This window comes from Gobius niger, assembly GCF_951799975.1.
Source record: "Gobius niger genome assembly, chromosome: 15".
Classification (NCBI taxonomy): Eukaryota; Metazoa; Chordata; class Actinopteri; order Gobiiformes; family Gobiidae; genus Gobius; species Gobius niger.
Genome location: NC_136866.1, coordinates 26,798,319 through 26,814,156, shown reverse-complemented (window position 1 = coordinate 26,814,156; position 15,838 = coordinate 26,798,319). Strand labels below are relative to the sequence as shown.

The following is a 15,838-nucleotide window of genomic DNA, read 5'->3' as shown; positions in this document are numbered from 1 at the left end:
AAATTACACAATTTGCATGTCAGAATGAACACAATGTATTTTACATCTATTTTTTACACCCATTGAAATAAAAACTATGTACCAAAAAAAATCATAATTTTGAAAAGGTAAAAAAGAAATATAAATATATATATTTCTTTTTATATATAAAAGAAAGTGAAAAAAAGACAGGAAAAAGATCCGTTTGGATCAGTATTGGAGATCTTAGCTTTCAAATGAGGCGTTACGCTGGCCTGTAGTACTGGCCTCCTGTCAAGAAGCTTTTAGATTTGGGTAAAGCCGAACTGGAGAAAATGCACTTGGTTGATACATAAAAATCGAGCAATATCAGCAGTATCACATATTTTACTTTCACATATTTTTTTTTGTAATATTGCCAACAATAAATGTTAGGAATAAAATAAAAATGTAAATATATTTTGAAGATGCTTTGCCCAATAATGGACTTCCTTTTGGATTACGTCAGACGTCGCTCGGCAAATTTCGCACTTGACAGACTGGACTAATCGAACTCCGAAACATCAAACTGTAACATCAAACAATACCGAAATTTGAGACTATTTAATTATGAATTATACGTTTTGCCACTCGGGATCAAATGCGCGTCTCTTCGTTTAATTTCTCGCCGCGTTTTGCTCCGAAAAACCCTATAAAGGAGCGTCTCTGTCTCTGCGATCGACTGCCGCGCCCTGCTCCTTGCTGTAACCTCGCCATGGCGTCGTGTCTGTCCGCTCTCTCTGTTGCAGAAAGTGGCCGCCTCTCCGCCGCCGCTGCCGACTCAAAGCCTCCCGACTCCGAGCGCCTCGCACAGCGCCATTTTGTCAAGTCGAGAGAGAGCCGAGAGTCCAGGCAGCGGCAGCGACGGCGGAGAGACGACGGGGGCCGAGGTGAGAGGCACACGGGCAGAAACGGTGCTGGTTATGGCGAACGAGGGGGGAACATGGCCGGGAGGGAGAAAGATTAAAAACCGTTGGGGAAGGCACGCGCTCGGGCTGGGTCGCTGCTGCCGGAATGCAACGGGAGGCGCTTGCGGACGGGCCTGCAGCGGACGTTAGCACAAAAAAATAAAGAAATATAACAAGCTAATAAACCATACATCGTGTTTATTGGGAGGTGGTGGCCTTAAAGCGACAGGGCCGAACCGAACACTTCATAATAATAGTGCGAGTAATATGTCAAAATCCCCAAATTTTCTGTTGAGCTAGCAATCTTTGAAAGTCAAACACAATCCACGGAATACGGCTAGCAGAAAGGAAGCTATAAGGGCAATAATGCTTCTTTTAGAACCTAAAACGCACGCATAGCAGTGTCATGATCGTCTGATAGGTAAAGTGTGCCTCTAAAGTGCGCCTTGACCCCTTTCTATCCTTGGATCAGAGCTAGCGCTGTGCACGCTCCGAGCGGCTAGCGTGCTAAATGCTAATGCTAATACAGTATTCAAGGCAAGCAGGCATTAGCTAATCTAGCCCAGTGTGGCCTTGAGAAGAGGTGTAAACATCGGTGCAAGATATGAAAACATAGATGATATATTGTTTATTAGCAGTTACTTAAATACAGAATTCATAAATGCATTTAAATCCATACATTTCCCAAAGCTGTTATATTTATTCACTCAAGTTTTGACAGAATTACAGGGGCCCCTATAGTTCATCTGTTATCTCCCACCTGAACCGAGCACATTTTCTCCAGTTCAGCTTTACCCAAATCTGTAACGCCTCATTTGAAAGCTAAGACCTTCAAAATGGGTCTACGTTTTGACGTTTTATTTTTTTCAAGAAGCTTTTAGATTTGGGTCAGGTCGAACTGGAGAAAATGTGCTCGGTTAAAGTATTTTAAGAGGTTCAAGTACGAGATGCAATAATCAATCAAAAATAATTTGATCAATAGAGCTTTTAAAAATGGTACACCGTATATGTTTTTGTAACATAACACTGAATATAATGTATTTTTACCCATCACATCATGACTGTGATTCCTGTAGTCTGTTGATATAAATAGGGCCCTGGAAGATGAGCACTTTGTAGATAATGGGGTTTCACATAAATGAATACATTGTCTTCATAAACCTCTGATTGTTATATACAAATATATTTTTATTCATAAATTTAAAGAACTCTTTGACCCATATATTATCCCTAAAAATGTGAAATGTGGCATAGGGTTGAACGATACACACAATTTCATATCTCGATTTTCATGCCAGATATCTCAATATTGATACGGTATAACTATGGGTTAGGTGAAAACTAAGAATTTTCCAGAAAAATAAAAACATAATAATACAGAGTGCAGTTTTATTGATGAAAATTGATGTCGTTTATATCTTGCTTTTTCGATTTTAATATTTTGAATGTTCACATCTTGATATCAATGCGATAACGATATATCTTTCAGCCCTAATGTGGCTTTACGTTAAGTTAACCTCTTAACCCCCCCAACTAAGTACATTTTCTCCAGTTCAGCTTTACCCAAATCCATAAGGTCACAGCCTATAGGCCTCGTTTGAAAGCTAAGACCAACAAAACTCAAATCTAATTGGATGTTTACCTTGCGTTGTTGTGACTTTTTTTTCCTCTTTTTTTTCCTCCATCGCTTTTTTAATCATGTTTTTGTCGCTCTTTTGTTGCTATATTGACGCTTTATTTTTCAAAAGCTTTTAGATTTGGGTAAAGCCAATCTGGAGAAAATGCACTCGGTTCAAGTGGGGGGTTAAGAGGTTAAATGAACTTTGATGAAAACAAAAATTGAGTAAAATAAATATAGAATATTGTAGCCAGTATTTCACGTTCAAGTGGAATATTCAGACATTTGAGCATGAATAACTATATTATATAAGTAGCAAATGAGAGTGTGTTGTTTGAGGTAAATATTAGCTGATGGGGTCCACTACTACATTTGAAGTTCAGTATTTACTCCTTGGTTTTAGCGGCATCTGAATGTGTTCCATCCCTTGTCTGTTTAGTTCAGATGACAAAAATCTATATAGTGGGATAATGACCTTTTCTATCAGACATTTTATTTAAAAATATAAATGCTTGTGTATAATAACTTTTTTCCTCACTTTAGAAATCCTGACATTTGTTTCTGGATCCTGCACAATGGCTCCCAGTTCTGAGGAGGTGGGTCCACACAGCTGTCTGATCTAAAAATCATCCTTCTATGTGAAATCCTCCTTTAATGATATACTTGATGCAGAATGTTGTAGCTTATCTGCTGTCTCTCTCTCAGTAATCGTTCCTGCCCTGTGTGTGGGGTGGTGGGGGCGTGGCGATGGCGTCGGGGTCCGGAGCCCGATTGGAGGGAGGCCCACAAGGGGGCGCTGTCCTGGCCAAACCTCTGTACCTCCAACGCCTCGAGAGGTCCCTGAAACTCGACTCTTTTCTGAGGCAAACGGCGACGGTTTTCAACGCGGACATCACCAGGTACTCGACCGTCACTCGGGGAAGAACACATGCGCCGGATGAGTTGTGAATACAGCGTTTATTAACTTTACTGTCTGTTCCCAGCGATGACAGTGAAGACAGTGACTGCGGGCTGGACGATGGCCTCTCCCTGGACTCGACCGCCCACACAGAACTGAAGACTGAGCCATGTGACGAGGGCGAGGTGTCAGAGGAGAAAACGCTCAATGGGTTTCTGCTGCAAAAAGGTGACACTGGGTTTCATCTCAGTTAATGTTAGGACTTTGAAATAGGCTCTGTGCATATCGTGTTTTTAGCTAACTTCCTGTTGATCTGTGTCGGGAGAATACTACTTCCTGTATACAATTTAAGGCTCACAAAAAACAGGCGGGGGTTAAGAGGTTAAAGGTAGTTCAGATACTGTAATGGTGCTAATATAACAATTGTAAACGCTATAAACGCCACATTAACGTTAGCCTTTAGCTTCAAGGCTAAAACACCTACATTTGTAAACACAAGTCTCCTCAGTGTAGCAAATTTACATCTTAAATAAAGCCTTTAACATGTTATAACTTAACAAACAACTAACCCGACCTTCCAGAGCCTCAAGCCTGAGGGGGGGTGGGGGGTGAGGGGGGTCTGGGTCTGTGATTGACAGGCCTGAGTCACCTGACCTGAATGCATCCACGCTGTGCCCTCATTGTAAACAAAGTCTGAGCATGGAATTCCGACAGTGAGCTAACTTGTTTAGCGACATATCCCACTGGGACGACTCTACAGCTCTACAGACTGCTGTATTATATTAGGGTGATTCCACTGTCATTTACAAAGCTGGTGGCTTAGCATTGAGCTAGAGTGAATGATAATACTAGTTATAATAACACATTTTATTTATATTGCACTTTACATGTCAAGGAATCCTAAAAGTGCTACAACAGTTGAATGAAGTCAGATAAAAACAAAGTAGTGTTGGCATCGCAGCTGAGGCACCTCTATTTTAGATTCTATTTTTTTGTTTTCTTTATCAAAAAAAGGTACTCCGAAAAAGGCGGGGGACCGTTTTTTCCGTGGACAATGTAAACAACACTATAAGAGTACTCATTTATACATATTTATTTATACAAGACACGGCTAACTCTCCATAGGAATGAACACAGACAGGAAACAGTCTATACACAAGGAAGTTAGCATCATGTTGCAATGTGTTTTTTGTGTTTGAACTGCAAATGGATTTGAAATGTTCTCAAACCAGATCGAATCCATTGTGCAATAGGTCCAGGATTAAGTATATTTGTGAGAAGAGTTTATATATGAGCTGCTATACAAAGAATATAACACATTTCAGAACATGTTTGAAGAGATTTGTAACTATAGAGAAAGCAGCGAGGTCATAGGGCTGCAATATTTATTCGGTCAAATCAAAATCTCAATCAAATTAGGATTACATTTGCCTCTAAGATATGTTGTCTGTGCACATCTCATCTTTTACCTTTATCTTTTGCAGACCAAAAAGCCGACAAAGCGAGTCTCTACAACTTCTCCAAGCTCAAGAAGAATCGGAAATGGCTGAAGGTAATGTACATGTGTTCATATTGTGAGAGGATTCACGTTTATCAAATATTAAATCCACTTGTCTTTGGTAGAACTTACTGCTGAGCGACGACACCACGGACTCCGACACGGACTCGGACGATTCGGACTTCAGTTTGTCTCGAGACGAGCTTCACGACATGCTGAGGCTGCACCGCTTCACCAGACAACAGCAGAGCAAGTTCCACTCCGACAGAGAGGTACGGACATGTGTATATGCTCAAATAAAAACACAATGTAACTCCCTTTATTTATATATAGAATAAAGGGAACACTTGGAATTATGATTTTTGTGCAGTGTAGTTAACTTCTTAACTCCCACCTGAACGGATCCCATTTTCTCCAGTTTTGCTTTACCCTCATCAAAAAGCTTCTTGGAAAAAAAGCACCAAAACAGCTACAAAAATGAGAAGTAAACAAGGATGTAAACGCAACAAAAATGTGACATAAATTAAACAAAAATGGGACAAAAGTTAAGCAAAAATGTGACAAAAATTCATCAAAAATGTGACGAAAATTCATCAAAAATGTGACAAAAACTCCAAAAAATTACAAAAACTCAACAAAAATGTGACCAAAATTGAAAAAAAATAAAAAAAATAAAAAAGGTGACACAACACAGCAACAACGCGAGGATGTAAACGCAACATAAATGTGACAAAATTCAACAAAATATTACAAAAATTCAACAAAAATGTGACAAAAATTCAACCAAAAAGTGACAAAAATTCAACAAAAATGTGACAAAAATTCAACAAAATATTACAAAAATTCAACAAAAATGTGACAAAAATTCAACAAAAATGTGACAAAAATTCAACCAAAAAGTGACAAAAATTCAGCAAAAATGTGACAATAACTCAACAAAAATATGACAAAAACTCAACAAAAATGTGACCAAAATTAAAAAAAAAAAAAAAAAAACATAAAAAAAAGTGACACAACACAGCAACAACGTGAGGAAAAAGATCAGTTTGTGAGTCTTAGCTTTCAAATGAGGTGCTACACAGGCCTACATAATAACCTAAGAGGACAAGAGTGCATTTGGTGTTGGCGGGTGGTAAGAGGTTAATTATTCGAATTACAGTAATATTCTGGGTTCACACAAAACAGCTAAAAACAACAAATCTACTCCACTCTTTACATAATGTTTCAATCTTCTCCAGCTCCACCAGTTCCAGTTCTACAGCACCGGGCTCCTCTCCACACACGACCCCTTCTACGAGCAGCAGCGCCACCTGCTGGGCCCCAAGAAGAAGAAAATCAAAGATGAGAAAAAAATCAAGAGTGAGCCTGAAAAAAGAAAGGAAAAATCGTAAACTAGTGTCGACTGAAGTGTTAATTTGACTCATGTTTGTTTCCGTAGCCAAGCTGAAGAAGGTGAAGAAGAAGAAGAAGCGTGGAGAGAGCGACAGTCTGGACGACGACCGGCCGTTTGTGACCAAGATTTTCGCGAAGTTCTCCCACGACGCCCCGCTGCCTCCGGTGAAGAAGAAGCACCTGACCGTGGAGCAGATGAACGCACGGAGGAGGAAAGTGTGGCTCACCATCGCCAAGAAGGAGGTCCCCAAGGTCTGTGACGGGAAAGAGACTCGGTTCTATATCCGCGGGAAGCTATTTGATTTGTTTACGAAATTGTGCTATGACAAGATTTCGTAGGAGATGAATTACTACTGTAAATCGGAATCAAGGCTAAAATGAGGCTAGATTGAGAAAAGCACGACTAACACGAAACATTGTGCCACTCCCTGGTCTTTCCCACAGTTATTCATTCACAAATATCGATATGTTTGGTGTCCACGTGTAGCGAAGGGCGACCGAGGTGGTGCTGTAATCCAAATATGGTCATTTCCTTTGTGGGAAACAGCAGTGGCTAAAGACAGGAGGATTATACACAAGCATGTGCAGACAGTGGCTCTTACAGACCCCAAACTTTCCAGTGTTGGACTTAAAAATCTATTGGAGTTTTATTTTTCGGAAGGATGTTTAAATATGGAATCCCTGAATGATTTATTGAGCTTTGAACTGCAAAAAAAAAGAAAACATTTTGCATATTTCAGTAATCTACAGAGGTGGTCTCCAACCTTTTTTGCTTCGCAGACCCCTTAAAGAAGAACTAAGAAACTTAACCTTAATAAATCCTTTCCGTAGCCCCTCTGGGGTTAATAATAGTGTTGATGGGATGATTTCAGGGGAAGATTTCAGCTCCCCCTGGTGTCTCTGGCCAGAAAACCACAATTGCAACTTTCCTGCACCGGTTCGGAGTCACCAATACACACTAATGGAATCATGAAGAAGAAGCTAACAGGCTAACGGGGAAAGCTAACTGCGGGATAGCGCCACTTAAACAGTGTTTGCAGCCAAGTTTGACTGAAAAAAATCAACACGCTATGACACCTGCAGTGGCGCTTCTTGCCACTGGGGGCAAGAGTTACTTAGCACTGCTTTAAGTCGCTAATTTTTACTCCTTATGAATTCTTGCAATATTTTTCCCAACGTTGTCAAATTTTATTGAAAAACATTAAATGAAAGAATAGTAATTGCATAGATATGTCTAGTTTGTAGCATTAATAATAATATGTCTGGGTCTTGAAATGGCCTTAAAAATCATTATATTTGACCTGTGCCGTCTGAAGTTAACTCTCTTTCGACTGTTCAACAAAAATGAGTCAGTGATTTTACGATATGACGTCATCTAATGCTTTTCCTTTTGTGTTCCAGACTTTCAAACAGAAAACCTCAGCCAAAAATTTGGTTCTCACCAACGCTAAGAAGGTAAGATCAGTGTTTGTTTATTGAGGTGTTGTGATGAATATGTTTAAGTGTATGTTTTTTCGATGCTGCTGCAGTTGGCTCACCAGTGCATGCGCGAGGTGCGGCGGGCGGCGATCCAGGCGCAGAAGAACTGTAAGGAGACGCTGCCCCGAGCGCGGCGTCTCACCAAGGAGATGATGCTCTACTGGAAGAAGTACGACAAGGTGGAGAAGGAGCATCGCAAGAGAGCGGAGAAGGAGGCCCTGGAGCAGCGCAAACTCGACGAGGAGATGAGAGAGGTACGAGGCACGGGGGGAGAGTCCGTGAGATCATTGTGGAGCGAGTTTTCTACCTTAACATCTTAATGTCAGAATATAGAAAAAAAGAAACTCGCGCTTTACGATGCTGTAGTTTTCCAAGAAATAACTACATGTAGCACGAAAGGTTGTGAAATCCAAATATGGCAATTCCTGCTTGATTTATTGAGCTTTGAACAGCAAATAAAAGGGGGAAATTGTAAGTTTTACAGATTTTCTATTTTCACTTTCAACTAATTTTCAACATATAAACAAATAATGGGTAGATTTTTTTCCTCTTTAATATGTCTTAGCTTAAGATCATCATTCATAATTGTTTTTGGGAGGATTTTGGGAGTAATGGCACATGATTTTCTTATATAAACCACAAATATTGAGTTATTTGAACCAAGTACCATTTAAACACATGGTTTGGTTTGTGCCAAATTAAGTTTGACTCTGACTGGCATTAAATAAAAAAATACAAAAAATATGAAATTATGTGTATATATATATTTCTATTTCATCCCTCCTGACCGCCAGAGGCGGTGCTGTAAGCACTGAATGTTCCCTTCGCGCATGCGTAGTTCGAGTAATTAATACCAAATGAGTCACACCTGTGACCCTGGATGACGCCCCGGAGGTAATAAATCCCCCCGTCATCCGAGCCTCTGTTCCTTTTTTCTTCTCGCGTGTGGTTCGAACAACGTGGCTTTAGCCGTTCGTTTTTGGAGTTTTTCGCTGTCGCTGGATGCCCTGTCGTCGAATCTGGCTGGAGTAGCGGTGGACCGTCCTCCTTGGGCTGCGACAGTTGGATCTTCGCTATTTTCTGTAGGTATATTTGAGTGTTGTTGGTGACGATAGCGTTCGCGCCTCCTCTCCCAACTCACGGCGTTTGGTGTTGGTACACACCGTCGTTGTTCTTTTGTGCTCCCGGAGTGTGGAGTTGGCTAACGGTGTTAGTCTTTTTTGTTGTTTTGCTATCATTGGTGACGGTAGCGTTCGCGCCCCCTCTCCCAACTTTAGCCTGTTTTTTCTGTGTATAGTCCGGATTGTTACCCGAGTGGCCTTTTTCGTTTACTGTTTCGCTATAATTGGTGACGGTAGCGTCCGCGCCCCCTCTCCCAATTTTAGCCTGTTTTTTCTGCCGATAGTCCGGTTTGCTGCCTGAGTTTGCAGTTTTTTCTTTTTACTTCGCTATAATTGGTGACGGTAGCGTTCGCGCCCCCTCTCCCACTTTTAGCCTGTTTTGCGCCTACAGTCTGCGTGGCTACCGGTGTTTTTCCGGTTGTTTTTTTTCGCTATAATTGGTGACGGTAGCGTTCGCGCCCCCTCTCCCAATTTTAGCCTGTCTTGCGCCTGTAGTTTGCGTTGCTACCGGTGTTTTTCCGGTGTGTTTTCCGCTATAATTGGTGACGGTAGCGTTCGCGCCCCCTCTCCCAATTTTAGCTTGGAGCTTGGCGTCTCGTCCCACTCTCGTGTGTGGTGCAGACGGTTGCGAGGATGGATGGCTCACATTGCTGTGTGGCTTGTGGGACGGCGCTCCAGGCAGATGACGGTCATGACCTGTGCCCTGCCTGCCTTGGACCTGACCACCTTCGGGAGGCGCTGTCGGATCATCCTTGCATGAACTGCGGTTACATGTCCCGGGCCGTGAGGCTGGCTAGGTTGGCGCAGTTGCGCACTCAAGATGGTGCTGACCTTCCTCCTTCTGGGCAGGTGGCTCTCCCTGCACGTTCGAAACGCCGGAGTGAGTCCACAGCCATTGGGCCTGCGCCTGAGTCGAAACAGTTGAGGTCTGATGAAGGCCTTTCCATGAGGTTTGAGCAGTTGTCTGCAGAGTTAGCGGTGATGAAGTCCCTGTTTCAGTCACATCGCTTGGATCCTCCCTTGGCTGGGGCTGGGTTCTCTTCCCCGCCCATGCCTGCTTTGAATAGGGAGTTAGAGGTTGTTGAGGAGGTGGAGGATGTCGGTCTCTCTGAAGATGTTTTGTCTCTGGCGGCCTCAGCCTCTCGCTTTAGGGATGACGGAGAGGCTCCATTGTCTGTGGCTGGATCGCGCTCTTCGACTCAGAGTACAGCTAGTGAGGCGGCAGACAGCTCCATGCAGGAGGTCTTGTGCATGGCTTTGAGGCGGCTGCGGGTGGATATTCCGCAGCCGGGAGAATCTGCTCCTGGGAGCGCCTTCTTCAGGCGCGTACAGGCTCCTGCCCCTTTTATTGTCCCACAATCGTCGGAATATCTGAGGGAGTTAAATGCATGCTGGCGCGACCCAGGAGCTTTTTCGCACCTCTCCGCGGATGGTCGGGTGTTGGCTTCTATGCATGAGGCGGCAAAGGCAGGCTTGGAGCGCATGCCAGCGGTTGAACCTGCCATAGCTTCACTCATCGTGTCACCAGATGAGGCTCTGCGTCGTGATGTTCGTTGCCCACGGGTTCAATGTCGCGCTACTGATGACCTCCTCTGTAGGGCCTACAGTGCTGGGGCACGGGCTGGTCGTCTTGGTAACTCGCTGGCGCACCTCCTGTTTGCCCTCTCTGCATCCTTGCAGGATGAGGGGGGTGTGGCGGTTGCTACCGGGTTTAGTGATGCGGCACTGCAGGCGTTTGCTCTGATGACCAGGGAGCTGGGCCGTGTAATGTCTTTCCTCGTTCAGGCTCGTCGGCAGGTTTGGCTGGCTCAGTCTACGCTGACTGAGACATGCCGTAGGACCCTACGCAGTGTTCCTGTGGAACCGGGAGAGATGTTTGGTTCGGCTGCCCTGGAGGCTTTGGAACGGACCGTTCAAGCGCGACAGACGAGACAGCAGCTTTCAGGTCTCAGCCGGGTTATGCAGCCCCCCCCTCCTCGGCGGCCGAGGCGCCTTGTTACTGAACCCGCTGACCGCTCGCAGCCTCGGTCCCGGGCTGGTGGTTTTTCTCCTCGTGATGTTTCACGGAGGACCAGTGGGGACTTTCGTGGCACGGTCCGCCGCTCAGGAGGGCAGGCCCGAGTGTCGGGTTCTGGCCGCCGCCCCCCCGGGGCCCCTAGGGGCCGTGGGGCTAGACAGTGAAGCCAACAGGCCGGCCGTCGGACACTTTTCCCATCAGCAGCTCAGTTACTGGGCTGCTCATGCTGTAGACCCATGGGTGGTTGCCACTTTGACCCATGGCTACAGACTACAGTTCCGACGCCGGCCACAATTTGCCCGCCGGGTCAGGATGACTACGATCAGCGACCCGGTGAAGGCTCAAGCCCTGGACCAGGAGCTTTCCGCCCTCCTGGCCAAGGGGGCAATCGAGGCAGTAGATCCTCTGCTGCAACCCAGGGGATACTATTCAACATACTTCCTCGTGCCAAAGAAAACAGGCGGCTTCCGTCCCATTTTGGATCTGAGGGGGCTCAATCGGTTTCTGAAGGTCCTGCCTTTTCACATGCTGACCACGGCAGAGGTTCTGCAGGCTATTGCGAGGGGGGACTGGTTCACGTCAATAGACCTCTCCGATGCCTACTTCCATGTGCCCATTGCGGTCGAGCACAGGTGCTTTCTCAGGTTTGCCTATCGGGGTCGCCATTGGCAGTTCCGGGTGCTTCCGTTTGGCCTTTCGCTTTCCCCAAGGGTTTTCACTCGGTGCGTGAAGGCGGCCCTCTCTCCTCTGCAGGCCGCCGGAATGAAGATTCTGCCGTATCTCGACGATTGGCTCATCTGCGCCCCCTCTCGTGCAGTCGCGATTCGGGAGACCGGTCGCCTTCTGGCTCATGTGTCCCAGTTGGGCCTCAAGGTCAACTTGGAGAAGAGTTGTCTGTCCCCGTCTCAGACGACAACTTTTCTTGGGATGATTTTGGACTCGACTTCCATGGCGGCTCGTCCATCGGTTCGCAGAGTAGACGACATCCTCCAGTTGGTCGGTCAGTTCACGCTGGGCAGGCGGTTCCCCTACGTCACCTTCCTGCAGTTGTTAGGGAAGCTGACATCTGTCACTCGCATTGTACCTTTGGGCCTGCTGTCGCTGCGTCCTCTACAGTGGTGGCTCAACGGGTTTCGCCTGGACCCCAGGCGTCACAGGCATTGCAGACTCACAGTGACAGGGACATGTCTCCGTGCCCTGACTCCGTGGGGGGACAGGTCCTATCTCTCCAGGGGTGTCCCTTTGGGGGTAGTTGTGTGTCGCAGGGAGGTGGTGACCACAGACGCCTGCTCTACGGGCTGGGGCGCTGTGTGGCAGCACCGGGCCGTCCAGGGGCGCTGGAGTCCGAGGGAGCGCTCCAGTCACATAAATGTGCTGGAGCTGCGCGCCGTACACTTGGCTCTCCGGCGTTTCCTGCCCCACCTGGTAGGCAGGCATGTTCTCGTCCGAACAGACAACACTGCAGCTGTCTACCACATCAACCATCAGGGGGGCACCAGATCTGCACCGCTTCTGGACGCGTCCAGAGCTCTTTTGGTGTGGGCGGCCCCTCGATTGGCCACTCTGCGGGCGGTGTATCTGCCCGGGGAACACAACCGGGTAGCGGACGCTCTCTCTCGTCAGTCATCTGCTCCGGGGGAGTGGACCCTTCACAGCGAAGTGATGCACATGATTTGGGACCTCTTTGGTCGAGCGGAAGTAGACCTGTTCGCCTCGAAGGAGTCGACTCAGTGCCCGCTGTGGTTTTCTCTTACGGGGGCATCGGGTGCACTGGGTCAGGATGCGTTGGCTCATCCGTGGCCTCAGGTCCTGCTGTTCGCTTTTCCGCCCCTTCCACTGATTTGGCCCACTCTTCAGCGGGTTCTGAGGGAGGGTCACAGGTTGTTGCTGGTGGCCCCGTTCTGGCCAGCACGGCCGTGGTTCCCCCTGCTGCGAAGTCTGATTCGCGGCAACCCGTGGTGTCTCCCGAACAGGAGGGATCTGCTGTCTCAGTTGGGAGGGCAGATTTGGCATCCCGACCCTCCTCGTCTTCGGCTGTGGGTCTGGCCGTTACAGGGCCCTTGTCACAGTTGACTGGGTTGCCGGCGTCTGTCCAGCACACCATTTTGAGTGCCAGGGCCTCCTCTACTCGTCGGCAGTATGATAACAGATGGCGTCTGTTTTCCCGGTGGTGTTCTGGTCGTGATGAGGACCCGGCTCTGTGTTCAGTGTCCTCTATTCTGGAGTTTCTGCAGTCGCTCTTTGATGAGGGTCGCTCTCCTTCCACGCTTAAGGTATATGTGGCAGCGATCTCTACTAATCATGCTGAGATTGATGGTTGTACTGTGGGGAGCCATAACCTTGTGTCTCGTTTTCTGCGTGGGACTCGCAGGTTACGCCCACCATCGGTCCCGCGGTCACCTGCCTGGGATCTGCCTGTGGTTCTCCAAGCGCTCTCCCGTCCTCCTTTTGAGCCTTTGGCGCAAGCGGAGCTCAAGTGGCTGTCATGTAAGACTGCTTTTTTGTTGGCTATTGTCTCTGCTAAAAGGGTTGGTGAGTTACATGCTCTGTCTGTTAGTCCCTCCTGTCTCCGGTGGAGTCCGGATGGCAGCGGTGTTACCTTATGGCCGAACACTGCATTTGTGCCTAAGGTGTTATCCGGTTCTCATTGTAACCGACCATTGCAGTTGGCACGGTTCCGGCCTTCCGGAGTGGCTGTGGAGGAGTCTGGCTGTTTGTGCCCTGTGAGGGCACTGGAGGCATACGTTGCGGCAACTGCGAGTTTGAGACGCTCGGACCAACTATTTGTGTGTTATGGAGGTCCTCAGTTGGGTCGCCCTCTGTCTAAACAACGTCTATCCCATTGGATAGTGGATGTAATCCGTCATTCCTACGAGGCGGAGGGTCACGCCTTGCCGATCGGGGTGAAGGCCCACTCGACTAGGAGTGTCTCCACTTCCTGGGCGGCTATTCGGGGTGTTCCATTGGATGCGATTTGTGCTGCGGCGTCATGGGCTTCCCCGAGCACGTTCACGAGGTTTTACAACGTCAATGTGGCGGCGTCTCATCCTCTGGGCCGTGCTCTCCTCCAGGGGCCTTCTGGATCCTCTGAGTAAGGTGGGTGCTCAGGATTCCTCGTGACGTAGCTGGTACTAGTCATTCAGTGCTTACAGCACCGCCTCTGGCGGTCAGGAGGGATGAAATAGAACGAAAGTTACGTATGTAACTACGGTTCTATGAATCCCGGATGACCGCCAGAGCTTCTCTGTCACTCAGAATCCTTGCGTTTTCGCGAGAAGATTCTTTAGGAACAGAGGCTCGGATGACGGGGGGATTTATTACCTCCGGGGCGTCATCCAGGGTCACAGGTGTGACTCATTTGGTATTAATTACTCGAACTACGCATGCGCGAAGGGAACATTCAGTGCTTACAGCACCGCCTCTGGCGGTCATCCGGGATTCATAGAACCGTAGTTACATACGTAACTTTCGTTTTACTACTGAAGATTATGAAAAACCTTTGGCTGAAATGGTCCACAATGTCTCTCAGAAGTTTCCCATTGTGCCATTTGCTCTTGCATTTCACAAATGGTCCCCTCTCTCTTCTGTTTGGAAGGGTCAGTCAACTTATTTTTTTCTGCATTTGTGGCATTAAAAATATACAGGGTCTCTGCGAGGCATTAAAAAATCATCAAAAGTCATTAAAAGAATTAAATTCAATTAAAACAGGCATTAAATACATTTTTTTTAGGGAAAATAATGGCATTGCTCAACTACTATTGTGGCATAAGTTTGTTGAAAATCCCAAAGTTTTGGTCAAACACATTCAGCTACAGAAGAAAAGCAAAAAACCAAGGCACTCAATTCTCCATTTACATGTAAAAAGCCTTTATTGTGCTGGGCTGATGAATCTTAAAAATCTTTAAAACATAATGCGTGAACGAACAGTGCAATGTAAAGTGTCTTTGAGTGTCCAGAAAAGCACGATATAAAACCAATGCATTATTATTATTATTACCATTTCCCCTTGTTCCTCTGTTTGCTACTTGTCCGTGTGCGTCAGTAAAGTTCGTCTAAGTCTGACGCTTGTCCTTGTGTTTTGCAGGCGAAGCGGCAGCAGCGCAAACTGAACTTCCTGATCACTCAGACGGAGCTGTACGCGCACTTCATGAGCGGGAAAGGCCCCGGCGCCGACGGCCAGGACGAGATTCTGAGCAAACTGGACGACGGCGCGGCTCAGAGGCAGATCGACATCGGGGGCGGAGTCATGGTCAACGTGGGGCAGGAGGACTACGGTACGAGACGCTCGCAAATCGCATTTAAACACACTTAATGTCTTTGAGTCTAATGTCAGAGTAAAAACAAGACCAAACACACGCTTTACAAGGCTTATTTTATGCTGCTTTGGAGATAACCAGGAAGTAACTACAATATGGCGGTGCTCCCTGGTCTTTCCCACGCTTATTCATTCACAAATACTGACAGTTTGGTATCCACGTGTAGTATGAAAGGCAATCGAGATGACGCTGTAATCCAAATATGGTCATTTCCTTTGTGGGAAACAGCAGTGGCTAAAGACTGGAGAAACGTGTACACACGTCCAGATGTTTTCTCAAAATATGGGTTTTCACATCACTCTCACAACAACATCTGCACATTCTTGTTGCTCTTTTGTCACTTTTTTGTTGCACTTTTTGTGGCTTTTTTATCAGAGTTAATTTTGACAACATATTTTAATTTAGTTTTAGTCTTAGTCTTTTGACGAAAATGTAATTCGATTTTAGTCTAGTTTTCGTCAAAAAAATATCTTCAATTTTAGTCTAGTTTTAGTCGACTAAAATTGCAAGTAAATTTAGTCTAGACTTTGCATTGATAATATTCATTATAATAATATTTAATCTTGTTCTTCTGCTTCATGGAGCTGCTCCACA

The 15,838-nt window shown here is 46.2% G+C and overlaps 1 protein-coding gene across 2 annotated transcripts in view; it reads left to right on the top strand.

Annotated features, from left to right (window-relative positions):
• The first annotated feature begins 599 nt into the window (after positions 1 to 599).
• The window catches only part of ino80 (INO80 complex ATPase subunit), a 94,892-nt gene continuing 79,653 nt past the window's right edge, over positions 600 to 15,838 (top strand). The window contains exons 1-11 of one of the 2 annotated variants that reach the window (XM_079572631.1): positions 600 to 887; positions 3,067 to 3,119; positions 3,229 to 3,422; positions 3,507 to 3,649; positions 4,906 to 4,973; positions 5,045 to 5,191; positions 6,158 to 6,278; positions 6,358 to 6,563; positions 7,713 to 7,766; positions 7,841 to 8,044; positions 15,013 to 15,202. In XM_079572631.1, the coding sequence (XP_079428757.1) occupies positions 3,271 to 3,422; positions 3,507 to 3,649; positions 4,906 to 4,973; positions 5,045 to 5,191; positions 6,158 to 6,278; positions 6,358 to 6,563; positions 7,713 to 7,766; positions 7,841 to 8,044; positions 15,013 to 15,202 (1,285 nt within the window). In that variant the 5' untranslated portion in view covers positions 600 to 887; positions 3,067 to 3,119; positions 3,229 to 3,270. The remainder of the gene's footprint in view (positions 888 to 3,066; positions 3,120 to 3,228; positions 3,423 to 3,506; positions 3,650 to 4,905; positions 4,974 to 5,044; positions 5,192 to 6,157; positions 6,279 to 6,357; positions 6,564 to 7,712; positions 7,767 to 7,840; positions 8,045 to 15,012; positions 15,203 to 15,838) is intronic. The other variant, XM_079572630.1, reaches the window with a different exon arrangement.